General features: G+C 38.0%; 2 protein-coding genes across 7 annotated transcripts in view; one reads left to right on the top strand and one right to left on the bottom strand.

The window, feature by feature from the left end:
- TNIK (TRAF2 and NCK interacting kinase) overlaps window positions 1-24,995 on the top strand; it is a 400,486-nt gene extending 375,491 nt beyond the window's left edge. For all 5 annotated transcript variants that reach the window (XM_054552986.2, XM_054552987.2, XM_024244766.3 and 2 more), the window contains 9 exons: window positions 1,110-1,221; window positions 2,014-2,184; window positions 3,950-4,093; window positions 6,708-6,842; window positions 14,975-15,075; window positions 17,320-17,469; window positions 19,583-19,742; window positions 19,990-20,129; window positions 22,370-24,995. In XM_054552986.2, the coding sequence (XP_054408961.2) occupies window positions 1,110-1,221; window positions 2,014-2,184; window positions 3,950-4,093; window positions 6,708-6,842; window positions 14,975-15,075; window positions 17,320-17,469; window positions 19,583-19,742; window positions 19,990-20,129; window positions 22,370-22,453 (1,197 nt within the window). In that variant the 3' untranslated portion in view covers window positions 22,454-24,995. The remainder of the gene's footprint in view (window positions 1-1,109; window positions 1,222-2,013; window positions 2,185-3,949; window positions 4,094-6,707; window positions 6,843-14,974; window positions 15,076-17,319; window positions 17,470-19,582; window positions 19,743-19,989; window positions 20,130-22,369) is intronic.
- Window positions 17,463-26,653, bottom strand: part of LOC129058725 (uncharacterized) — a 40,615-nt gene continuing 31,424 nt past the window's right edge. Inside the window, exons 3-4 of one of the 2 annotated variants that reach the window (XM_054552990.2) lie at window positions 21,190-21,464; window positions 17,463-18,003 (exon numbers count right to left, since the gene is read on the bottom strand). In XM_054552990.2, coding sequence (XP_054408965.2) covers window positions 17,880-18,003; window positions 21,190-21,464 — 399 coding nt within the window. In that variant the 3' untranslated portion in view covers window positions 17,463-17,879. The remainder of the gene's footprint in view (window positions 18,004-21,189; window positions 21,465-26,653) is intronic. The other variant, XR_008524049.2, reaches the window with a different exon arrangement.

Raw genomic sequence — 26,653 nt, 5'->3', positions numbered from 1 at the left:
AAGAACATGTACGTGAAAGTGTTCTATTTGGTAGGGGAAATTCAACCTTGAGGAGGATGAAATGGTTTTGATTTCATAGGATGGAGAGAAAATCTTGAATTAAATCAGATTAGATCTTTGTGGTTTTCTCCTTATATGTTTAGAGGTCTTGGATGGTGGTTTTATTTTTAAATAAAAACCTAACAGTAAAACTAAAGTGAAACAACCTTTAGTTAAAGATATTTATCCAAAAAAGATGTGCTTATTATGTTGAATACAGATGTGTTTGTGATGTTAAAGGACAAGAATAGAAGAAATGGACATGACAGACATTGCAGCTTATTCAGCAAAACTCAAATTTAGAATATTGTGACATGAAACCCTGATATTGAGTTTACTGTTCCCTCATCTCCTTCTGACATCATGTTTTCATGGTGCCATTCAAGCCCAAGATTCATTTTTTAAAGTAAGCCTTCAAGGTACATTGCCCACAAACCTAATATCCTCATGAAGTCCCTAAATAAGGATGTAATTATTCTTTTAAGGAAACTATCATGGGAAGGAAATATCTTCAATTCCAGCATAAAATCATCCCTGAATTAAGGATTTTAAAGCTTTTGGAGCCAACACCAATTCACTTGCATCGCCAGGCCAGAGTAGAAGGGCTCAAAGCTCTCCTCCCCAAGAGAAAGCCCCTTGGTTTGACTCTGTTCAGGATAAAGTACTGCTGTGTAGGCTTCCTTACTTAGTTTATTGCCAATTGTGTCAGCTTTTCATATTGATCAAGTAGTCAATATAGGAGATTGCTTTTACTGAAAGGGAGAGGTAAGCTCTGTCACCACAGTGATCTTACAGATTTTAAGGTGCCACATGTGGTCCAAAATGTAATTTTCTCACTATAATTCTTGCAGTCTGATAATTAATGAAGTCCTACAAATGCACAATGGCTAGTGAGTAATCAATACCAGAAGAAGCTGGAGACAGGCACGCACTGACTAGAGCGCTAGAATGTGAACACCTGAATACCTTGAAGAATCTGTGATCATTTTACAGCCCAAGCACTGTATTGTTAGCATTGTTATTCCTGCAGTATTTATCTGCTCTTCTTAATCTTCTTGCTTATTGATTAGTATGGCATGGGGAGCAGCACCAAAGCCTCCTTCACCCCCTTTGTGGACCCCAGAGTATACCAGACGTCTCCCACTGATGAAGATGAAGAGGATGAGGAATCATCAGCTGCAGGTAAGCAACAAGGGCCCAGTGTTTAAAAAACAGCTTCATCTTCCTTTCTGGTATGACCTGATAAGGAAATTAATCCTCAGTTCAGTAGTTAAGCTGATTACTGCTTAGGTCCTATCTTAAAAGGAAGACTTTTTAAAATTATTATTTCTGTAGAACTCCTAAAACAAATGTATTACTTTCCATTTTTTTTTCCATCTCTTCTATTTCGTTTCTGGTAGACCCAGGGGTACATAGGGACCCTAGGAAAAGCTGTTCCTCAGTGATCTCTGAACATAACTAAATGTTTCCCGAAAACAATTTCTGGGTACAATGTCTTACACACATTAGGCACTTAATAAGTGCATGGTACATTGTGTTCAGTTCTAGGTGTGTGCTTCCCACCACAAAGATCGGGCTGATTTAAAGGAGAGTCTTGCTTTCTAATCTTCAAGTAATTAATCATCAAAGTCAGCTTACGACAGTTTTTCAACTGATAAACTGGAATTTTAAAAAGCAGATCTTTTTTGCCTATATTACAAGAGTGGGGATGGTGTATTTAGTTTGGGACTTTCTAGACTCTGCAAGTAGTGTCTATAAGCCTGTTTTGCTAATGAATAAAAGATTGCTTTGATGAATGACTTAGATTTTATTCTACTAAAACAAAAAAAAAGTGTAAAATAAGGAGAGTTTCAGAGTTTCCTTGCCTTTACTATAATTCAAACCAAACAAGGAGAAATCATAGTGTTTTGAAGCCCCATCTCCATGGGTTATCTTTTAAGATGTCACTGACTTCTCTGATTCTTTTTCTCAAAGCTCTGTTTACTAGCGAACTTCTTAGGCAAGAACAGGCCAAACTCAATGAAGCAAGAAAGATTTCGGTGGTAAATGTAAACCCAACCAACATTCGGCCTCATAGCGACACACCAGAAATCAGAAAATACAAGAAACGATTCAACTCAGAAATACTTTGTGCAGCTCTGTGGGGTACGTTGGTGCTTTTTTTTTTTTTTTTTTTAATAATCACTCATTAATGAACTGACCCTCAAACATTAAAGCCTGTGGATCTTGTCATCAAAAGAACACTGGTTGAATGAATCCTGGGTATTAGTGACCTAACTTGGGACTATCTTGACCTCAGGAGAGACCAAAAGGAGTTTGAGTTTTATATGTAGAAATAGCTGATACCCTACTAGCCAGGATGACGAGATTTGATTCAGAGCAACCTTGTCACACAATAGTGATAGGCTAAAGCCAACAAGAGAACTAGCTAGAACTTAATACATTGAGTGGGCAAGGCAAAGCCTATAATCTGATCAATCAGAGGCAATTTGTGTCTGGCACTTTGTGATATACCCCACGTTCATTCTCCATGATCCATACCACATCCTGCAAGGGGAATATGAGCATAAATAATGGCATAAATCTTTATTTCAAGCTGAAAATCAGCCCAGAGTATTTTGTGAATTACTAAAGGTCATAACCCTAGCAATAACAAGATAAAACTTGAAAAGAACAACAAATAATTTAATGAACTTTCCCTTTTAGTTTAAAATATCAATCTGCATTTCTCGTGAAAAACATCTGCAGGTTTTAGCTGACCTCAAACTCAGGAGACGCATGATGAGATTCTATCAAAGTCTTGGTCTGTGTTACTATAAACATCTCGTACAGATTAAGGAAGGACATGTCCCCTATGTACTCACTGAAAATACTAGGCTTGGATTGGGGAACCATAATTTTAAAAGGCTGAAAGCATTTGAGATGTTAGCAGGGAAGAATGTGAAGCCTAGGAAACATTTCATGATAGAGGCTCTGTCCTCTAGAGAAGAGACAGAAGAGAACAAGATAGCCATATTTAATACTGAAAGGATTAATATATGGACAAAAAAGCAGACATTTGTGTTGATCAGAAGATAGAAGTACAAGACGTGAGAGAAGTTAGAGAGTTACATGTTCATGAATAAAGTACACTGCACAATGAGCCTCTCAATGTGTGTGTGTGTTGAGGGGTGGATGATAAATTTCCCTAGCAATAAATTTTTAGGATTACAACTACCCAGACAAAGCCACTTATGTGCCTGTGCTTCTGTAATAGGGATTACTGCATGGGTGTTGGGCTGAACTAGATTTAGAGACCTGAGAAGTCCCTTAAAGTGAGTATGTCTGTGACTCTCCAGCTATTAACACTTCTCTTGAATGGGTTTATCATTTCCCTAAAAAAGAGCAAAAACTTGAGGGTATGGGGCATAAGATAGTTACATTTTGATTCAAGAAGGAGGAAGGGCCTTTCTTCCATTGGAGTACGGAAATAGAAATTCCACTGTATATTGAAGGTGGGTAGGCTAGAGACCACTGCATAGGGGTGGGGGTGAACCTTGGGGAAGAAGATAAATGATTTATAGGGAGAGCCAAGAAAGAAGTGGTTTTTCCAGGAAGGGAATAAAGGAAAATTATGCTAGCTTCACATCTGTGCCTAAGGCTCCTATTGACAAAGACTCTCTGCATTAGGTAGTAAATAACTAGATGTATGAATGCTGCTAACTTTATAAAAGAAAACTGTAATTTCATTACCAGAAGTACAATGATTTAATTATTATGTCAGAGCTTCTACACTCATTAGTTTATATTTACCTACTTGCCCATTAGTGTATATTTACAAGTCACAGTTTCTTAAATTTTATAGGGACTCTCAATGCAGAAGATCAAAGTTCATGAAAAGTCAGTCTTAAGGTGCTTCTTAAATTTACAGGTGTAAACCTTCTGGTGGGGACTGAAAATGGCCTGATGCTTTTGGACCGAAGTGGGCAAGGCAAAGTCTATAATCTGATCAACCGGAGGCGATTTCAGCAGATGGATGTGCTAGAGGGACTAAATGTCCTTGTGACAATTTCAGGTATGTTACTAAGATGATGAGTCCCCCAGGTCCATACAGCGGGAAAGTGATCCACCTCATTTCTGCAGAAACAGTTAGTTCTGCCCTTCCCAGCTAACAAACGACACAATAAAGTATAGCAGTATAGCCAGAGTGAGGTTGCCCACATTTTGTAACACTGGGAATTCTGACCTCCAAAAAGAAGTCTCTCACCTCTGCATTAAATCTGAATTAGGCAGAGACACACCACAAAGGCTATATATTTATAGCTCTTTACCTTTGTCAGGACTCAGCAAGGATCTTCAGATGTTTTTAAGGTTTCTGCACTCCAGTTATTACCACATACGGACAGAATATCAAAATGCAGGCTTCCAAGAGGGACATTTAGTAAGCAGAAATTTATTGGTCTCTTCCCTCAAAAATTCTCTTGCTTATAGCCCACTGATGTTTTGGCAGGTGCAGCTGGCACACTGGGTGATCAAGTCTACAAAAAGATTTGAGTGTGGGAATCATTACTGCTATGCTCTGTAGCTTCCTGATTCCCAAAAAGAGCCTTAAATAGGAAAAAAAAAAAAAAAAAAAAAAAAGATGGAGACTAAAGTGAAGGCCTTGTAACAAGTTAAAAATGCAACCTAAAAGAGGGTAGTTTTGTTGAAAGTTTTTTTTCTTTTTGGTATTTGAAGGAGTTTATTTAACGAGTAACACCCATCACTTCCCCTCTCTTTCCATCTAGTATGGAACCAACTTGCTACTGCACTTTATAATCACCTGGGGAGATGTGAAAATCTAGGCTGCACCCCCAGACCACAGTCAGAATCTCTGGGGGTGGGGTTTAGGCATCAGGAGCGTTCATAGTTTCTGATGTGTTTCCATTGTACAGCCAAGTTTGAGAACATGGATTTATGCTCAGCCATTGTTTCACGAAGAGACAACACAGGGATGCTGGTTTGAACTTTCCTCAAAGTTCAGCTATACTTCCATTTTGACAAAATGCTTTTGCTTGTCACTAAACTTCCTCTTTCTTTTACCTTTCCACTGAATGCTCAGTTTCATCTCTTTTTATTCTCCCCAAATAAGGTTAACCAGGTAAATTCCTTTTGTATTACCATTTGAGTTTAATCCCATGTAGTCTTGTTCTGGTGAACTGCTTTCCTAATTGCTATACTACCAAATCAAAATGAAAACTGCGTATCTGCCAGTCAGCTACCAAAAGGGGAAATGCAACCAGAAAATTCATTCAGACTTCATTATGTTGTTAGTGGCATATCTTCATTCTTAACAGTGTAAGCATTTCCTTTTCTCATGAGGCACAGATAGGGAAAGGAGAAAATGAAAATAGGAGCAAAAGATTCTTGAACTAACCTTGCATTCATATTGGCATAGAAAGGAGGAAACACTGGCTCTCGTGTCCATCCTAGCTACTGTGATCAATGGGGATTCTAGGCCTTTGGTTACAAAATTGAATACTGACCACACCATGATTCCCTTAGTTTAGGTGATGAATGCACTCTCCTGTCAAATGCATGTGTAATGCTTTACTAAGTTCTCTTCTGCTGGTATATATTCATCTATAAAATATAAAACATTTTTTTGGGAGAGGCCGAGGTGGGCGGATCATTTGAGGTCAGGAATTCCAGACCAGCCTGGCCAACATGGTGAAACCCCATCTCTACTCAAAATACAAAAATTAGCTGAGCGTGCTGGGGGTGGCACCTGTAATCCTAGCTACTTGGGAGGCTGAGGCAGGAGAATCGCTTGAACCCAGGAGGCAGAGGTTGCAGTGAGCCGAGATCATGCCACTAGACTCCAGCCTTGGCGACAAAAGTGAAACTCTTGTCTCAAAAAAATAAATAAATAAAACATTTTTAAAGCCTAAGATAAAGAAAAATAAGTATCCAAAAAATACAACCCATAGAGCTAAATTTATCATTAGTTAGGAAGAGTCATCCCAATGGACATTTTATCTGGTGCAAATAATCTAATGGACTATATCAAGTTTTGCTATTTGTGTACTCTTCAATATTGTCTAGATATTTTATCATCCTATGAATTCTTTATTCCAAGATCACTTTACCAAAGGGAACTTTAAGTTTTCAAGTTTGCATCCTTTTTTCCTTTTCTATTTTTGTTCAGTATTCCTTTCAGTGACTTCAGCACCATAAACCTGCCCAGTATAATTTTCTGAACCCATATTATCCTCTTGTTTGTTATTAGGTTATATGGTGAAGGAAAGGCAGGTGCCAAAATGCCCAGTTGCCAACACTTCTTCATGTGATTGATCTAGAATGTTCTGGAACCCTGATCAACCACTCTGTTGAAGAGTTAGCTCTTACTAAGTTCAGCAGACACTGCTTTGCATTGGGAAGAGAGAGTAAGAGCAGCATGCTCAAATAAGAAACCACCTGAAGATAAAAGACATTGTAATTTTGTGATGTGTCTAAAACACTTAGAGCTATTTTAACCATAAGTTCTGGCAGAAACACCATTTTAATGACAAAGTGCTGGGGACACTGGTTATTATGCCTTCATACACACACACACATAAATAAAATAAATTAGAAATAAATGGAGGTGGGGAAGGAAAGAGTGAGAGCTGTCACAGCGATTTGAAATTAAACCTCTATTATTTCAACAGGAAAGAAGAATAAGCTACGAGTTTACTATCTTTCATGGTTAAGAAACAGAATACTACATAATGACCCAGAAGTAGAAAAGAAACAAGGCTGGATCACTGTTGGGGACTTGGAAGGCTGTATACATTATAAAGTTGGTAAGTCTGAAGACATGGAATTATAAGTTTGGTCTGTTTACTCAATCAGACTTATTTAGTTAGGTTTCACCTAGTTTTTTCTATCAGATTGATGATGCATGTGTGACCAGCTTCAGATGTTGCTGGAACCTTCAGCATTATTTATATTTTTTAAAAGCCAGATTGATGAAATTGAAAGAGTGCATTCAGAATAAAGTCCTAGGCTCCAGTTTGAACATTTTTATCTACCTTCTTCCAAAGACTCATTAAAATGACAAGAAAAGAATAAAAATGCCATAAGCCTATGAGGACAAGAGAAGAGAAGAAATGTCAGTAAAATTGAAAGAGTAGCTGAGTGACTGGAAAAAGACCTAGAATACCAGGAAATTCTGAATTCTGAATCTGCAATGAGGAAAATGATCAAAATCAATCCAACAGAACCTGGAAAGGCCCAGGAACTAAGGCCCCAGGGGAATCTGAGGTGGAAGTGGAGGTGTAAGGTGGGACTGAAAATAGAATTGTTAGAAAACTCATGAGCAGCAAGTCTTCTAGAACCCAGTCTCCACCTCTGAGTAGTTAGGCCACTACCTTCCTCTGCTGCAACAGAAGATGAAAGGTTTGCACAGTCAATCTGATGCTGGGAATACTTGTGAAAACACACACACATACACATCCCTCTAACCCCTATTTAGTTCCCAAATAGCCATGCTTATACTCCCTGGGAAGAGAATGTAAGAAATGTCTTTGGAGAAACTAAATGGCCAGAAATAAAAGATGTATAGGTACTAACATTTGAAGTGCCATGAAAAAAGCTTTCTGCTTAACTACCCTAAAGATAAGCCTGTCTATACCAAGGAGTGGAGAAATTCACAAATATAAAGGAAACCTAAACAACAGAAAGAAAGGACATTAGAAGAAACAGGGATAATGAGGAGTGGAAGAAAATGTAAAAAGAAAGAAAGGAAGGAAGCAAGAAACTATAATAGCTTTACAGAGATTAGAAAACTTCTTTCTATAAAACAAGAAAAGGGCTGTTTAAAAAAAAAAAAAGGGTAGAACAAAGTAGGGGAAAGTCATTTAAAGACCAAGAAAAAATTTTGCAAACTAAAATGTATTGGCGAAATAAAAAATGTAATAAAAGTGTTAGAAGATAAGGAATTCTCCTAAAGAGTAGAACAAAAAGCAAAGCAGAGAAAATATAAGAAAATAAAAAGATCAGTCCAAGTGGTTCAAAATCTAAGTAATAAGAGTTTTAGAAAATATGAAATGAAAGTATTGAAGAAAGAATGTAAGAAAGGTATCTAGAACTAAAAGCCTTGAAATCCCATATTAAAAGGATTCACTGAGTGTCCAGGATACTGAATGAAAGAAAGACTCACAAAAAGACATATCAACATGATATATCAATACCTGGGAAATGAGAAGGTCCTCAAAACTGGCAAAGCTGTCACAATATAAGTAAATAAATAACAGTTTACATACAATAGACCCAGAATAAGTGTGGCCTGGGACGTCTCAGCAGCAATATAGAAGCTTAAAAGACAATACAGCAAGGCCTTCCAAATTCCCAACAGAATTATTTCCAACTAGTATTTTATAGCCCTCCTGTGTTAAGGGTTAAGGAGATATATATATATATGTGTGTGTGTGTGAGTGTGTGTGTGTATACACATATACATACATATATACACATACATATGTATATATATGTGTGTATATACATATATAGAGAGAGAGATTATGAGGAATTATTTCACATGACTATACTATAGAGGCTGAAAAGTCTCAAGATTTTCAGTCAACAAGCTGATTCAGACCCAAGAGAGCCAAAGTTTTAAGTCCAGTTCAAATCTGAAGGCCTGAGAACCAGGAGAGCTGATGGTGTTGTTCCACTATGAGCACTGGTAGGCTCAAGACCCAAGAAATGTTGATGCTTCAGTCCAAGTCTGAAGGCCAGAAAAGACTGATGTCCTAGCTCAACCAAGCAAGAAGACTCAGCCTTTTTGTTCTAGTCTGGTCTCCAGATGATTGCATAAGGCCCACCCACATTAGGGAGGGCAGTCTACTTTATCACACACGATTTACTCCTGTCTCAAAAATTTACCTTTCATGCACCATTTCTCAGGAAGCAACTGAAGGATGTGTTCCACCAAAATAAATAACTAAACCTGGTAGTCCAGGAAGATGAAGAAAATACCCAGAATGATGGTGAAGGGAACCTGGGGTGACAAGTCTGCCACAGGCCTAGAAAGAAATAAGTCCTGGCAGAGTGGGACAATGCAGGGTTCCAGGAAAGATGCCTCCAAGAAAAATAAAATGGTATAAATAGATGACCTGCTGCGTTTGACCATGTTGAAGGGCATTTATTAGCAGAAAGTTGACATGTGCTTAGAGATAGATACATAGAAAACAAGTATAAAAAAAAAGGGGAAACAAGAAAGGAAATGTAACCATGGTATACTACATACCTCAATCATGAACAATAATAATTTTAACACTCAATATTGATTTAACCAAAAATTTAAAATATAGCTATATTTAGAGTTTACAGAAGTAAATCATGTGTGCATACGTATAAGAAAGAGAAGAAGCTAGAGAGAGAAGGAAATGATGTAAGAAAGTAAATCCTTTCCATACTACAAAGTCAGTAAATAATGTCTGTGACTGAAGAAAACAAATCAAGAAATAACATTATAATCATGTTATTTAGAAATCTGGAAACAAATTGCTGAAAGAAGTAGTTGAAAGAGTTGCAAGTGGTTGTTTTTAGGGAGCAGGAAGCAGCAGGGAGGCAGGGACTTGGTTTTCATAAGCCCTGTAGAGTTATTTGGCTTTTTAAAATAGGTACCTGTAAGACTTGTTCAATCCATAGCTGATAAAAATAAGAAAATGTGTGGAGGCTTTTAAAATGTGTACTAGATAAAATACATTAATTATTTAACATAAAGAATGACAATAAAGGAGTGGCGGAGGAACATTAGACACCTTCAGTTCAAAGGAGTCCATGATGTGGTCTCAGAAAAGTATGAGACACATTGAAATTTTAACCAGTCAAGTGGGTCCAATCATGTGTGATGACATAATGTCAGTGGAAATCTAATCAAGTGTATTAAATACAGAATGTGGAAACAGAAGGGGCATGCTATAAAGAAGAGCTCAGAAAGCAAGAACTTCAGTGTATCATATTCTGCCAACTAGAAAGGGGACTCTATTTTGAAGCAGAGTCTCCACCTGCCTTTTCTCTAATTTCATTCCAGGTGACCTTCCCAGATAACCTTGACACAATACTAGGAAGTGTTGGGGCTGGCTAGTGAACCTGAAGATTTGGTGCCTGAGAAGGACATGTTCCTCACTTAATAACATGTCATTCACAGTTTTACAAAGGAAAAAAAAAAAAAAGCCCCTGACCTTACAACATAGATAATGTATGTATTGATAAGTATAAAAAGCAGCCTTTGGGCCAGGTGCTGTGGCTCATGCCTGTAATCCCAGCACTTTGGGAGGCCAAAGCAGGTGGATCGTGAGATCAGGTATTTAAGACCGGCCTGGCCAACACAGTGAAACCCTGTCTCTACTAAAAATACAAAAAATTACCCAGGCATGGTGACGGGCACCTGTAATCCCAGCTACTCGGGAAGCTGAGGCAGGAGAATCACTTGAACCTGGGAGGTGGAGGTTGCAGTGAGCCGAGATGGCGCCACTGCACTCCAGCCTGGGCAACAGTGCGAGACTCCATCTCAAAGAAAAAAAAAAGCAGCTTTTGGAAAAAAATAAACATTTAATGTCTGTAAACGTATGTGGCCAGAGCCACATCTACATCTCGCCAGCACTTAGCACAGAGCCAGGCCCAGGGAAATCAGTTAAGAAGTATTTGTTTTTAAAAAAAGGAATGGATGTTCAAAGGACATAGCTTTATTCACAAACCAGACCACATGCGGGAATGTTTTTCTATAGCAGGCTGGGCGGCAGTGCAAGCTATTTGCTCCACTGTACATTTTTGTTCAGCAATCAGAATTATTTGGTACTTTCTAATAGGATACCCTGGAATTCTAATTTTTTCTTGTCCTCAATTTGATAATTTGGCAAAGTATAAAACATACATCCCATCATTCTCACACCAAGCAGAATTCAGATTCATATGCGTATTTGGTTTTCTTTTGAAAATAGTGAGCTGCTTTCTTTGAGAACAGGTCATGTTTTCAGGGGAAAGCAATAGAAACAATTTCGAAGCTGTTTCCTTTTGAGTATTTTGCCTTAGTTACTTGGCATTTGTTAGTCCAAAGATTTCTAGTGATCAAACTTTGTGTCCATAAACTAATACTGTATGATTACAGAGCATAAAATTCATTGCAGGAAATAATGTAACATTTCTGAATATTATCTCTTGCATATACCTGACAAGTGTTTTTCAAAAACATCAGGCTACAGGAATCCTATTTGACCTGCACATCTACTGTTGGCCCTTCTAACATTTCTGACGTCTTCCTTCTAATCATTGCCGTCCCTTCATTGTCCTAACATCAGTAGGCTGATCTATATCCACACATCTAAAGTAAAATTTAACCAGGGAGCAATATCTGGTAATTCTCTATCAGAAAACTTGAGACCAGCTTAATTTTCAGAAACACTGTTTGCCTTAGTTATCCAAAGAACCACTTGCAGTTTCCACTTAGCTTCCCCTATGAGATTCCAGCCACAACAGCACTGACATCTTCTTGTAGCACGAGTATTCTAGTATGTTCAAATTCTTGTGAAATTTTAAAAATATAAAATGAGAATAAAAAAGAAAAGCAAATTGTATATCCAAGAGTCATTTAAAATATTTCTTGATTTATCTGAGCCTATATGTGCTTAGATAAGTTTTTATTTTCAAGATGATTTTAAATTTCTTTAAAAATATGAACCTATTTATTTCTTCTTTCAACCTGAAAATCAGCAAAATCTGAAGGGATTTTTTTCTTTTCTTTTTAAAATTTATTTTAGATCCAGGGGGTACATATGCAGGTTTGTTTCATGGGTATGTTGCATAATGGTGAGGCTTGGGCTTCCAGTGAACTCATCACCCAAATTGCGAACATTATACGCAACAGGTAAATTTTCAGCCCTTAACCTGCTACTCCCCTTTTAGAGTCCTCAGTGTCTATTATTTCCAGCTTTGTGTTCACGTGCACCCCATTGTTAGCTTCCACTTATAAGTGAGAACATGTGTTGATTTTCTGTTTCTGGGTTATTTTACCCTAGGAGATTGGCCTACAGCTCCATCCACGTTGCTGCCAATGGCACGATTTCATTCTTTTTATGGCTGCATAGTATTCCATGCTGTATATATACCACAGTTTCTTTATCTAATCAACCGTTGATGGACAACTTAACTTGATACCATGACCTTGCTGTTGTGAACAGTGCTGCAATAAACATACAAATGCAGGTGCCCTTTTCATTTAAAAAAAAAAAAAAAAAAAAAAGTTATTTTCCTTTGGGATTTACCCAGAAGTGGTACTGCTAGGTAGAATGGTAGTTCTATTTTTAGTTCTTTGAGAAATCTCTGTACTGTTTCCCAAAGAGATTGAACTAACTTACATTCCCACCAACAGTGTATAAGCACTCCCTTTTCTCTGCAGCCTCACCACCATCTGTTGTTTTTTTTGACCTTTTAGTAATAGCCATTCTGACTGGTGTGAGATGGTATCTCATTGTGGGTTTGATTTGCATTTCTCTGATGTTTAGTGATATTGAGCATTTGTTCATCTGTTGGTTGGCTGCTTATATGTCCTCTTTTGAGAAATGTGTGTTCATGTCCTTTGCCCACTTAATAGGATTTTTTCTTGTTGAATTGTTTGCATTCCTTGTAGAAATTTGTTGGATGCATAGTTTGCAAATATTTTCTCCCATCATGTAGGTTGTCTGCTTACTCTGTTGATTGTTTATTTTGCCACGCAGAAGCTCATTAGCTTAATTAAGTCCCATTTGTCTTTGTTTTTGTTGCATTTGCTTTTGAGGTGTTAGTCATAAACATGTTGCCTAGGCCAATATCCAGAAGAGTTTTTCCTAGGTTTTCTTATTATAGTTTTGGGTACATTTAAATCTTTAATCCATCGTGAGTTAATTTTTGTATATGGTAAGAGATAAGGGTCTAGTTTCATTCTTCTGTATATGGCTAGCCAATTTTCCCAGGGTGTCCTTTCCTCATTGTCTATGTTTGTTGACTTTGTCAAAGATCAGTTGGTTGTAGGTATGTGGCTTTATTTCTGGGTTCTCTATTCTGTTCCATTGATCTGTATGTCTATTTTTGTATCAGTACCATGCTTCTTTGGTTATTACAGTCTTACAGTATAGTTTGATGTCAGGTAATGTGATACCTCCAACTTTGTTCTTTTAGCTTAGGATTGCTTTGGCTATTGGGGCTCTTTTTTGGTTCCATATGAATTTCAGAATTGTCTTTTCTAATTCTGTAAAAAACAACATTGGCAATTTGTAGACTGCTTTTGGCAGTATAGTCACTTTAACAATATTGATTTTTCCTATCCATGAGCATGGGATGTTTTTCCATTCATTTGTGTCACCTATGGTTTCTTCATCAGTGCTTTGTAGTTCTCCTTGTAGGGGTCTTTCACCTTCTTGGTTAAATGTATTATCCTAGGGGTGTGTGTGGGGTGTGTGTGTGTTATTATAAATGGGACTGAGCTCTTGATTTGATTCTCAACTTGAGCATTATTGATGTAACTGATTTTTGTGCATTAATTTTGTGTGCTGAAACTTTACTGAAGTTCTCCGCACTAAGAGTCTTTTGGAGGAATCGTTAGGGTTTTCTAGGCATAAGATCCTGTCATCAGCAGAGATAATTTCACTTCCTCTTTTCCAATTTGGATGCTTTTTATTTTTTTCTCTTGCCTGACTGTTCTGGCTAGGACTTCCAATACTATAGGAGTGGTAAGAGTGGAAATTCTTGTCTTGTTCCAGTTCTTAGGGGGAATGCTCTTAGCTTTTTCCCATTCAGTATGATGTTGGCTCTGGGTTTGTCATATATGGCTCTTATTATTTTGAGGTATATTCCTTCAATGCCAAGAGCTTGGATCTTTTCCTAGGTTTCAGGTGAAGAGATCAGCAAAAATAGTCTAATAAACGCTTTATGTCATGAAAAGTTATAAAGCAAATAACTGGAAACTTAATGTCATTTAAGTGTATTAAAATTTTTCCTACCTAGTTTCTTTAGGACTCAGAATATTCTGTTTGTTGAGGTATTTTACCAAGAAACTGACTGCCATGTGTACCAACTGTGGATTACTAATTCTCTTAAGAATTAGAATCCACACTTAATAGCAAAAGATTCAGAAGGCACTTAAAGGATTGTTCAATCTCTCAAGGTATCATTGTAAACATTGCTTATTATTCTATCAGAGACACACACACAGGTAAGAGTAATGAAGAGAATGCCAGACAACAGTCTGTTCTTCCATTCATCCATTCAATAAGCATTTATTGAGTACTACTTTGTGTAAGCAAAAGCATTGTGGGGACTCAATCACTTAACTAAGCTTCTGTCCATAGAATTTACAATGCTTAATATTCCAGCTTTCTAAAGAGTAAAAGGATTTGTCAGTATTCGGAGCCCTTTAAGTCACTAACAGAACCCAAGACTCCTAACACCCCCTTTCGTTAGAAGCATAAACAAGCAATTATTTCACTTGGTAATTGGAATTCAAATATAAATAATAAGCAAACAGCAGCCTTTATATCTGCCCATTTGCTAATTTTTCTACCATCTTGCCATATCTGCTCTCAGCTACTTACATGTGGGTGAACGTAAAAGCCAGGCAAGCTAGCATGAAGGAAATTACGCACATTCTTATTACAATGAATATCAACATCTAGACCTAGTGTTAAAGACAGTCCTAAGCAGTTATATCTCTGGATGATGAAAAGAGTCTTCAATATAAAGCAAAAGCCATAAGTGTTCTGCCAACCAAAGTTGGCTAAGGGAAGCTAAATCAGTATCTATGAAAAAAATCCCACACCAGGAACATCACCTTCATGAAGCTGACACCCAACATTAATATTTAAATTTACATATTGTTGCTTATACATTCATTAATATAATACAAAGAACTTGAATAAATTGATGTACTTTTTCACTTATAATTTTTCTATTACAGTTAAATATGAAAGGATCAAATTTTTGGTGATTGCCTTAAAGAATGCTGTGGAAATATATGCTTGGGCTCCTAAACCATATCATAAATTCATGGCATTTAAGGTAAGCAGGCATGTGATTATCTAAAATGTGCTTTTTAAAAATTTTCAGTTTCTACCCATTTATAAAATAGTCTATATAGACCAATAACAATTTTCATATAGATAATAAACCTGTTTTAAAAGTGTAGGTACTCTGGGGTTTATTGTTTCAAAAGTAAAGACTAAGTATTTGTAAATGCTATAAAATTAGATTAAAATTTGGGTATGCCCTCCTCCTTGAGATCTATGAATCATCATCCTCAAGAGGCATTTAGAATGGTTAGTAGGCATATCATTGATTATGATCTTATGCAATGACATTTGTTATAAAGCCACCTAAACCAGGGTATTCCCTGATATTTTGTTTGAAAAAGGCAGACAAATGGCAGCACTGAATCTCAGAGTTAAACTGAGTCTCTAAGTATTTTAATCCTCATAAATCTTTCTGGATGAAGTCCCTAAAACTGAGGTGATGCTTGTATGTCCCCAGTGCTAACTTACAGAAATGACCTAGTTTTTCTGCATTCTTCTATTTTGATTGCCTTTTCATTTTTTACCTTGTCTAAGTCTGTACCCACCATGGTTGGACTGGTCACTCATGAGATTTGCCAGGAGTGGGATGGAGATATGCTAGTGCTGTTGACCCCAGCTCATGAAGCTGACACCCAAATACCAGGAGGACCAGTACTTACAGGCACCCAGATGTGTTCAGAGCTGCATAACCTATGCATAGCCCAAGTGAACTTATCTTCTGTCTTCTCTGACACTCTCTCTCTGTCTCTCTCTCTCTCTCTCTCAGCTTATGTCTGTCTACTTCTTTATGTCTCATTGGCTCTCACTTTTTCTCCCCACCTTTATGACTGTTATCTCCATTTGGCTCCTTATTAATTCTTTTCTGCCACATTCGCCATGAAGGGCAAAACTGCCCTTGGAACACCATGTAGGCCCATTTCAGAGCTGAATCACTTCTATCTTGTTCCCTTAGTGCAGATGGCTTGTGATGTGCTCAGGAAAATAGATTCATTAATGGAAATGGGCTCCCCTCCATAACCTCACTTTTATGGAAAAAAAAATTGGAATGCATTAGGTTACTAATAACAATTAAGGGATAACTCCTAAAAGCCAAAGTGGTACTCCTGTTCTGCCAAAATCTGTCTCCACAAAAGCTTTTCAATCAACAGCCCATTCCCATTCTTGCTCTGAAGTTACTGCCACCATTTTATGACCCAGAGACACATGAGAGAGTGCAAAATGTTCTTTCGGACACACCAGACCCAGCCCAGAAGGAGGAAAGAGCAAAGGCAAAGACTTGAACAGGAAAGAGTGGAACTGGCAAGATGCCAAGCCTTCCCACAGGAGAAGGACAGGAGGCTAGAGCTTCCCATGCTGTCAGAATGGTGTTAGCAAAAGATGAGAAGAGAAGGGTCTGAGAGGTAGCAGTGGCATTATAGTTAAGGCAATTGTAGTTTCACAAATGCTCTCCCAGATCTCAAGGCCCAAAGGTAGAGTGTGGTTAAAAAATAGCAAAGGGAAATGGCAGAGGAACACTTGACAGTTAGTTGGGGCTTGGGCTCTGGATTCAAACACAGAGAACTTTGACAAACTTGGCAAGACCTCTCTTTTTGCTTTCTAGTTAAACCCAAATAGTCAATGCAAGCCATCAATCTTGTGATGTTCCACTCCCACCTCTTTCTCTACCACCCAAACCCAAGTCTCAGATTCCAACATTAAGTTAAGAGAAAGTGCCAATCTTATGCCCACTCATTCACTGAAGAAAAATCCAAACCAGAGCATGCCCATTAATACTGAACAGGCTGAGAAAACAGCCGGCCTTGGCTGTCCCTCCCAGGCTGTCTCTGAAAGGGTAGTTGCTGTGGATGGGCCTGGTTGCCACATGGGAAAGAGAGGGGCCAGAAAGGTGACTGGGCCTTCTTCAGAGGACAAAGGCCAGAAATAAACAGGAGAAAACAGCAGTACCCAGGCACCAGGTTTTTAATATACATTACCACTGTCAAAATTTACACCTGTGCACCAACTTAAACTTCACTGCCCCGAAGGACAAAGGGTAGAGAAAGGGGCACAAATGGATGCTAGACCCTTCCTCCTAGGGCCAGAATATCAACAGACCTAAAACTGAAAGAGAAATTTTCTAGTTTTTCACTTTAATAAAGTTAGAAGTTAACTTCCTCTAGACAGTGGCTAAAGGAAAAAAATTATTAAGATACCGCTTTGAGTGATGGGGATACTAATGGGGTGATTTTTAAAGTCTTTTGCAGATCTCCAGCACAAGCCTCTGCTAGTTGATCTCACAGTAGAAGAAGGTCAAAGATTAAAGGTTATTTTTGGTTCACACACTGGTTTCCATGTAATTGATGTTGATTCAGGAAACTCTTATGATATCTACATACCATCTCATGTAAGTACTCACAAGTAGACTTTCAAGGGCTCTCTGTACAACAGCCTGCATATAGAAAGAGATTTGTTTTGCATAGTTTTAGTAGAAGTCATGCAAACTTTACTAACCAGCAAATGGACTTTCGTTCTTCATTAAGTATACTGCTTTTAATAACTAAAATATATAAATTTAACTAATTTTTATGACTTCCTAAAACTGGGGAATACATAATAGAAATCATTTGGCATTTACATGTTGTCTCTTTGGACTTTAGATTAAAATGAATATGATATTTTTCTTTCAAGGGCATGAATTATATTCGGTAGACGACTTTCCACATTCAGTTTTTGAAGGGAAATTCGTTCATTTTATGTTAGAGAAAGCCAATGGTCAGGTACTATTTTATTGGAGAAAATTGTTTTTTGCTATTTTTAGTTCCTTTCTTCAGCTTGAGGGCAGTGCGGTACAGTGGAGTCAGACACAGTGTCTCTCGCATGTATTAGCTTTGCAGTAATGGACACAGTAGGCAGCCTCTCCAATCCTCGGCTTTTGCATCTGTAAAATATGGATAAAAAGACTTATCCCATAGGATTATCATTAGTATTAAATGAGGTAATGGATCTAAAGCAGTTGGTACAGGGCCCTGCAAATTGTAGATCTTATTAGCCCTAAAATATTCATATTACTATCCTGACATATTGCTTGAAACATAACTGTTAAAGGGAAATGATGCACATGGATTCACTTATTAGGATTAAGTGTAGTGTAAAGTGTGTGTCCTGTGTGTAATCCCAAGGCTAACATACAGGAGAAACTATCAGGAATGTTTGAAGCTACTGCTGACTGGTATTTTGAGAGTTTTAAGACTTTATTCTAATGAAATGCAATAACTAAAAGAAGTTGTTTCAGTATATTACGTACACACACACAATTGCCATTCATTGCTGCATTATTACCACTTTTAACTCATGTGGATGTGGGTGAACACAAGGACTCACAGCTCACATTCCTGGTGAGGCAGCTAAGGCATAACTATGATAATCCTCAACTGTCTTAGTCCAATCCATCAAGCACATGTTGGGCTGCCATGGCATTCTCAACTAGGGGATCACAACAACATCACATTTCCTTTCCTAGAACAAATTAATATACACTTATTTCAATAGTGATTTTTTTTTTTTTTTTTTTTTTTTTTTGATACGGAGTCTTGCTCTGTCACCCAAGCTGGAGTACAGTGGCGTGACCTCGGCTCACTGCAAGCTCCACCTCTCCTGGGTTCATGCCATTCTCCTGCCTCAGCCTCCCAAGTAGCTGGGACTACAGGTGCCCACCACCACGCCCGGCTAATTTTTTGTATTTTTAGTAGAGACGGGGTTTCATTGTGTTGGCCAGGATGGTCTCGATCTCCTGACGTCGTGATCCGCCCGCCTCGGCCTCCCAAAGTGCTGGGATTACAGGCATGAGCCACTGTGTGCGGCAATAGTGATTTTTTTAAATGAGTGGTAATTCTAAATATTTTTTCTAACCAAGCCATGAAGTATTCTGGCATTTAGACACCCAGATAAACAATCCTCTCTATATATACTTTTTTCACAGATTATTTTGGTAGGAGTTCATTTTGACCCCACTTAAGCTATCTCCATTAGATTCAGCTGGCTTACATTCTCCTCATCTTTTTTGGAAGTAGTTGTGCTAATAGAAAACACATTAATTTCAACATCAACAAGATGTACACAAATCCCAACTCTACTAACAAATACTAGCACAACTTTGATTAAGACACAAAGCCCTTCTGAGATGCAGTTTCCTCATCTGTAAACAAAGCTATCTACTTTGGGGAGCTATTCTAGGTACTAGAAATTATATATGTAAAGGGCCCCATGATTGGCACATAGTAGGTGTGCCATAGATTTACATGCTGTTTTTAGGAACAGGTAAATTGAATTTTTAATCTAGTGACTAAGTTTGATTTACCAGGGTATTTTACAAGTCAGTGGTTAAATTAAAGCAAATTTCAGTCTTTAGGGTGACAATGAAAATAAACAAAAATCTCTTTTTTGCAGTTGTTAGAGATGAATAGTCAAGGCGTTTTATTTTTTAAAAGAATAATGCTTGGCTTTTCTTTGTCTTCTAGATTCAGGGCAATATCACTCCTCATGCTATTGTCATCTTGCCTAAAACAGATGGAATGGAAATGCTTGTTTGCTATGAGGATGAGGGGGTGTATGTAAACACCTATGGCCGGATAACTAAGGATGTGGTGCTCCAATGGGGAGAAATGCCCACGTCTGTGGGTAGGTTAACCCTTCCTTATCTCCTTCAGCAGTTACACCCCCCAAATGAAACGAAAATCAAGAAATGTGAAACAACCATTTGATTCCACCAAAAAAAAAAAAAAAATCTGTGAATAACTCTTGTAAGACTTGCTTTGTCCATTTATCTCAAGTCGTTTGTCATTTTTGTGGTTAAGATGTGAACAGATGCTGTGAGTTATTGCCCATCTAATGTTTTTAATGCAGTTTTGGAAATTCCTTTTGACAGCCTACATTCATTCCAATCAGATAATGGGCTGGGGCGAGAAAGCTATTGAGATCCGGTCAGTGGAAACAGGACATTTGGATGGAGTATTTATGCATAAGCGAGCTCAAAGGTTAAAGTTTCTATGTGAAAGAAATGATAAGGTAAATCCGTTTCAACATTTGCATTAGTGTTTGCATTTTAAGAGACCACCAGGTACCTGTGAAACCTTCATTTTCCTTTATACTGATTTGAATCACATCTGTGTTAAACAATCAATATTATCTTGAAATGGCATTATTTGGTTTGATCCATGTGAGCACTCAATATATTATTCACATGTCAAAAACTACATAAAAACATCTAGAAATTTCTTGTAAACCTCTTAGAAACTTTTGTGGCCTGAAGGCCTTATGATGACTCAGCAGACACCCCAAATTCTCCTAAGCACTTAGAGCAGTTGGCCCATCATTAATCATCTCACCGTGGGTCAACTTTATACTTCCACTTTTAGACTTTTCACAAAGTCACTTTCAAGACCTAACCAATCACCTTATATTCACCTTTAAATCCAAAACATTTGACGTGTAGAAATATAAGCTTTTTAAAAGTGTCACCCATTCCTTAAGGAATGCACAATCACAAACTCAACTAGTGCCATGTCTTGTGTCATTCCAGCCATGTTTCTTCTAAAATGTCATAGGTAAACTGTTTTCCAGTGAAATTGGCTGTGTCCGTCTGGCATGATCAGTCACCTCAGAGGGGCATTCTGCAGCAGTACTGCTTCTCCCTTACCCTCCCTGTAGAGTAACCCCGAGGTTTTAGTAGCTAAGCCATACTGCATTTGCGAATTCATCCTTTGTGGCTGTGGCCAACATAGAAATACTGTCCCTAAAGCCACAGACATAAACACCTATAGAAAAACACTATGATGGGTTGAATTTTTGTATATCCCTTTGTCCAACCCAGTTCCCCAAAGGTCAGGTTGGTCTTAGTCCAAACCTGGTGATGTGGGCCTAAACTATATTCAACCCTGGCCCACTACTCTGACCTGATGTGGTCTGGGTGGACAGTAGCTGCAGGTGGCAAAGATGGTTCCAGCCATTTAGATTTCCCAGAAAACAAACATAACCTAGTAAAACTCCAGCTCCCATCCAGTCTCTAAGAATCAAAAAACTAGGAGTGATCTGGGTATGGATACCCACATTCCGATTGAAAACCTACCCCAGCAGGGCTGTTCCAAGCCATGTCACACCCTTAGGAGTAGGCTGGGGCCACACCAGTGTCTGGAACCCAAGGTTTAGGGCCAGGGGCACACAACTTGGAGGGAATAGCAGCCCTTTCTTTTCTTCATTGTGGTTTTCCATGGGCCCTCTCTGTCCTCCGTTTTGATTCATTGACCCTAAGAGTAGCATTACTTTCATATGTAGCATTAGGTGAATGTCAAGCATTTCCAGAGACCTCCCTAAGAAGTTGTTGTTAGCATTCTTCTGAAGAAGCTGTAGAAATGAAGTAGCAGAGACTTTAGACTAGTGACAAAAGCAAATGCCTCGGACCAAAGTTAGGTATTGACTGACTGAAGGGCTAGGCCATAGCCCAAAATATTACTTTCCTGGGGCAGTGGTTCTTTAACATTTAAGGCAGTGGTTCTTTAACATTTAACATTCAGCTCAAGTAAGCAGTAACCCAGATTTTTCTCACATTTGTCAGTTGTTTGATAAAATGACTTAACAGACTCAAACCTAATGGACTGTGGTTCTACTCGTTAATACTATGATCTCATTTGCCCTGGGATATGCCACCATCAGCAGAGAAACCATGAGTTAACTCTTGAAATGCCAAAATGAGTAGGCATTAAATACCTTGCCCTATCTGACCACACTATTTAATGTTTTTATCTTAAATTTAAAAAACTGAAATCTGAAATTGTATGATAGTAGGCCTAAAACTCCCCCTTGACTTTGAGAATTTGAAGGGATTCCCTTCCATCCTGAAGTCTACTTTCTTGTCATTTATGGGTGAGAGAAGGGAAGCTTCTGTGTCTTTCTAGAAATTAACAAAGAACCTGTTGGGTCCTAGGCCAGAAATCCAGCACGTTATCCTAGCATGAAACTCCCTTTTAAAAAGTGAACACCCAAAGAGATGTTACAAATGAAGATATAGCCCCTTCAGCATCTCTGGAGACCAATACCACAATAAGGAATAATAACAACCATAGGAATAAAGGCAGGAGTTTTTACATAGGATGCACGATATCCAAAGGGACTTTATAAACACAAGCCATTAAGTCTTAAGACCTGACACATGGCAAGGATAGGACATGTGAGAGAAAATGGATGGACGGTTGAAGAAAAGAGGGGAAAAGACCATGCAGTTGAACTAACTTCTTTTTAATTTCAAACAGGTATTTTTTGCATCCGTGCGATCTGGAGGAAGTAGCCAAGTGTTTTTCATGACCCTCAACAGAAATTCCATGATGAACTGGTAACAGAAGAGCACTTGGCACTTATCTTCATGGCGTTATTTCTAATTTAAAAGAACATAACTCATGTGGACTTATGCCAGTCTAGAGGCAGAATCAGAAGGCTTGGTTGAACATATCGCTTTCCCCTTTTCCTCTCCCTCCACCCCTCCCAATACAGTCCATCTTTCAATGTTGCAGCCTGGTTGAGAAGGAGAGAAAAAGGTGGCAGAAATTTCCAGGAGATCCCCAAGAATGCTGCCTTGTCTGTGGACAAAGATGGACCACGTGCCCTTCGGAGTTAGGGATAGAAACAAATATTGTGTGCTCTTAACGATTAAGCTGTGTTATGGTGGGTTTTCAGGTTTTTACCTTTTTTCTTTACCCCTTTACTCTGCAAGAATGGGGAAAGAATGCATATTGAGAAAATGAGTCTTTTAAATTCTGTCTGCCTACTAGTTTTAAGTATATGGTATGTTGTAAAATTTCCAATGACGAGAGACAGCACAATAAATGTACCTTATCTCCTTAGGCTGAAGGCCATAACCACATAGTGGAGTAATTTAAGAACTCTCTTGCCTTCACCAACCCAAAAGGTTGCTTTTTGATAGCAACTGGCTAATGAATTTTTAAAAAGAGAAGAAAAATACTAGTTTTCCCCTCTTTTGGGAAATAGATTTTAAATGGCTAAACTACTAGCCTTAAAACTACTAGTCTAATAAAATCAACTACCACTTTTGTGAATGACAGGCCATATTTTTATATGGCCCTTTACAGAATGGAGTGTGTTGAATAGGATACTAACGCCATTGAGTTGAGCTGGCCTAGCAATGGAGGGACTCTCTAACACAACTTTCCCTCAGCTATTATGCAACAGATCAGGGCAAAAGATGGGATGACAGATGGGGTCAGACAGAAAGAGCTTCTGGGAAACAAGCTTACATAGTCTTTTTTAAAATGCACAAAGCCTCCCGGCTAAGAGGTCACTTGGTTTGGGCTTCATTAGGACTGAGACTTTGTTGAGTTCTTTCTGGGACTTGGGGAGTGGATGATATTCAGGCTCTGAACATTCCCAGCTCTCTCCTGAGGGTGCCACTTTCTCAAGAAGAAAACTGTGACTGAAAAAATTAATAATAAATGTTTCTGAGCTGCCTGTGTTCTCCCTGGGTGGGTGAGAGAAGGGACTAGACTCCTAAGCCTGCCTCAGATACAGGAGGCATCATTGGCTCCAATTTTAGAGAACTTGAAAGCAAGGCTTTGGACAAAATTTTGAGACCCTAATCACTTTACCTTCCTCCAAATTACCCAACATACGGTAAACAACATTTGTGCAGAAATATGTATGTATTTAGTTCAGGTTGACTTGTGTCCTTATAAACTCTTACTCAAATGATTTGAACTTTTATGCGACTGGGACTTTTTTTTCCAAAGCTACAAGCATGGCCACCTGTGGTATCGAGGTGTTGCAAACAATATCTGTGTTGCGCTTCCTGTTTTAACCTACCTCGTTTTGTTTGTTTTTGTTTCACTGTTCATCACAGCAGTGTTATCTCCAGGAGACATATAGAGAGCTCAACTGGCAATCTCAGGTGCATTTAACATTTTTAAAACGAAACAGTAGTTGACCAAATTTTTCTTCTTAAAAAATTGGAGGTGGGGGGAATCCAAAGACAAAAACTAATGTCGCCTGTTTCTGGAGAAAATAATTACTGTAAACGGATCAAAAAAAAAAAAACTATGATCCTACTGATTTTGCCTAAATACACGAGCAGCTGATGTACTATTAATGAGAACGAAATACACATTAGGAAAATGGAGCCATTTCAATCTAGTGGTTTGGGCAAGATGGGGAAGAGAAGGGGAAACATTCTAGTTTCTGGATTACATTATTATGCCCCTCCTGAAAAGGTGGTTGTCATTTGCATTTATTTAAAGCAGGTAATATGCAGGAATGTAACTGAGGATTATCTTCAGGCAATCAGCAAGATATCCTCCTCACGGTCCCTTTAGCTCTCAAAAGCAATGAAATCCTCCTGTTCTCATTTTTACTGCTGTGGTTGTGCTGCTCAACAATACTGTCTTCTCAAATTCCATGCCACAAATTCAGCAATAACTTTTTGGATTGAATTTAACAACTACTGTAATTGGATGCTGATGTGGACAAAATATATTGATTTCGATTTCACTCCCGAATGTGATTGCCACCAGCTCTTTATATTGCTGCTGTGGTATTTTAAACCAGAAGCTTCTTTAAATTATGTTGCAAACTGATCTCTGTTTTTATGTTGTGTTTTGTTTTGTTTTTATTTCTAAGTGATAAGTTTGAAACACACAGCTTTAAATGATTTTTTTATTGTGGGATTTTGGGTACAGTTAAGAAATAAAAGGGAATCATTGTGTTTAAACATAAGGTAGTTTGTGAATGTATTTTTTAAAATCTAGATTCATTGAAACAAATCATAAGAAAACAATATTAATGCAGTCTTGTTTACAGTATGTACAGTGACATAACATAGAACATGAGCTTTTCTGGTGCCAACAACAATAAAACACAGACGTTAAACATCAAGCCATGCCTTTTATATTTTTGTACTAATATTTTACACTGAGTACAAGGCAAATCCAAATTTAAATGGGCCCCCCAGAAATCTGTGCTCTTTAAAAGATAGATATTTAAAGAATTCACTGAAGCTTTTATCTTCAAAAATGAATTTTCCTCCAGCAAGACAGACTCCAGCCCTGACATAATGAGGCCTAGAACATGCAGAATATGTCAGAATGGTGTCCTTGTGGCTCATCCAAACTTTCTGAATTGCCTTAATTCTTTTTGGGGGTAAGGGAGGAATGGTTGCTTTTCATCCATTTTTATGGCATCTCAACAAAAAAAAAATCTTTAGTTTTGATCTTTTTATAGGTGATTTTTGTCTCTAGAAATTGGCTCATTGTATTTTTATTTTCCTACAAAGAGAAACTGGAGAAACTGAGCCCTCCCCTCAGAGTAAGTTTCACTAGATCTGCCAGTTCTTACTGCTCTAAATTAATAATCATCCAGTAAAATCTACTGAGCCTGCCTACACCATAGTCTGGGTCTGGGGTCTGGCAGGTGACCATCATTCCTGGTTGCCAGTCAAAGATACTGTAGCATGGATTCCTGCATCCAGTGGTGGTAGGAATGGATGACCTGTGAAGTTCCTTCAAATAATGAGGCTCTTCCCCCTGCCAGTTCCAGCCAGACCACTGTCATCATAACACACAATGCAAATGAAGACAGCTTTCACTAAGTTCCACATAAAATTGAACAGCTCTATTTTAGATAGATCTCATTATTTTTCTTGGAGACTTCTAAACAATCCTTCAAGAAGACCTAGAACTATTATTATTTTTATTAAACAGGGTATATTAAGTTATGGGTGAAATCTCACAAGGTCACCTGGACAGGGGCTCCATTTTTCTAACACTTTGACATTGTTTTCTAGGGTGCACTCCTAATATACTTTGCATCAAGTACATGTTTTTTAAAAACACCTTAGTTCCTGGTTGTCAAAATCTACTAACAATTTTTGTCTGTTCTTGTGACTCATTGGTAATTGGTGTCTCTGGTCCCTCCTGTCCAGTAGATTATTAGAAAGATGTGAAATTCAAGCCAGAACCATTTTGGTTTTATCCACTGCCAGAAAAGGAAGTGGCTAAAGTCTCACATTCCACAAAGTTTTAAAAAAAATGCTTTCCCTACTATTATGTGTACCAGTTCCCGTCACTGTATTCTTGAAACGTGGAAGAGCTCTTTGTGTTAACAGTGTGTGCTGTCTTTGAAAGTCTGCTTGAACAGGCATCACTTGCATTTGTGCTGATTGCTTTAAGATGTAAGATGTGCTACATTATTTTTAAGAAAGAAGATAGTTATTGATAAAACTTTAATTTTAACCTACTGCAGGAAAACATGAGAAAATCCACAGCATGCTGACAACAATTCTGAATGACACTACTATGCTCTTTATATTCCAAAATCACCACTGGTACCATGTTCTGATCATTTCAACAGTCTCTAACTTGTTAGTTACCTTTTAGTTCATTCTTCAAAAATTTAAATCTAACCAAATCAAGCAAAACGTAACCAACCAACCAAAAACTGACCTCCCCTGAGACTATATAGTTGTAACATAAATCTAAAATCCAAAAGTCTAAATTTGATTTAATTTACCTGCTAATATTTCTCATAAATGCCAC

Source organism: Pongo abelii, chromosome 2 (genome assembly GCF_028885655.2).
Source record: "Pongo abelii isolate AG06213 chromosome 2, NHGRI_mPonAbe1-v2.0_pri, whole genome shotgun sequence".
Classification (NCBI taxonomy): domain Eukaryota; kingdom Metazoa; phylum Chordata; class Mammalia; order Primates; family Hominidae; genus Pongo; species Pongo abelii.
This window is presented reverse-complemented; position numbering and strand designations above follow the sequence as displayed.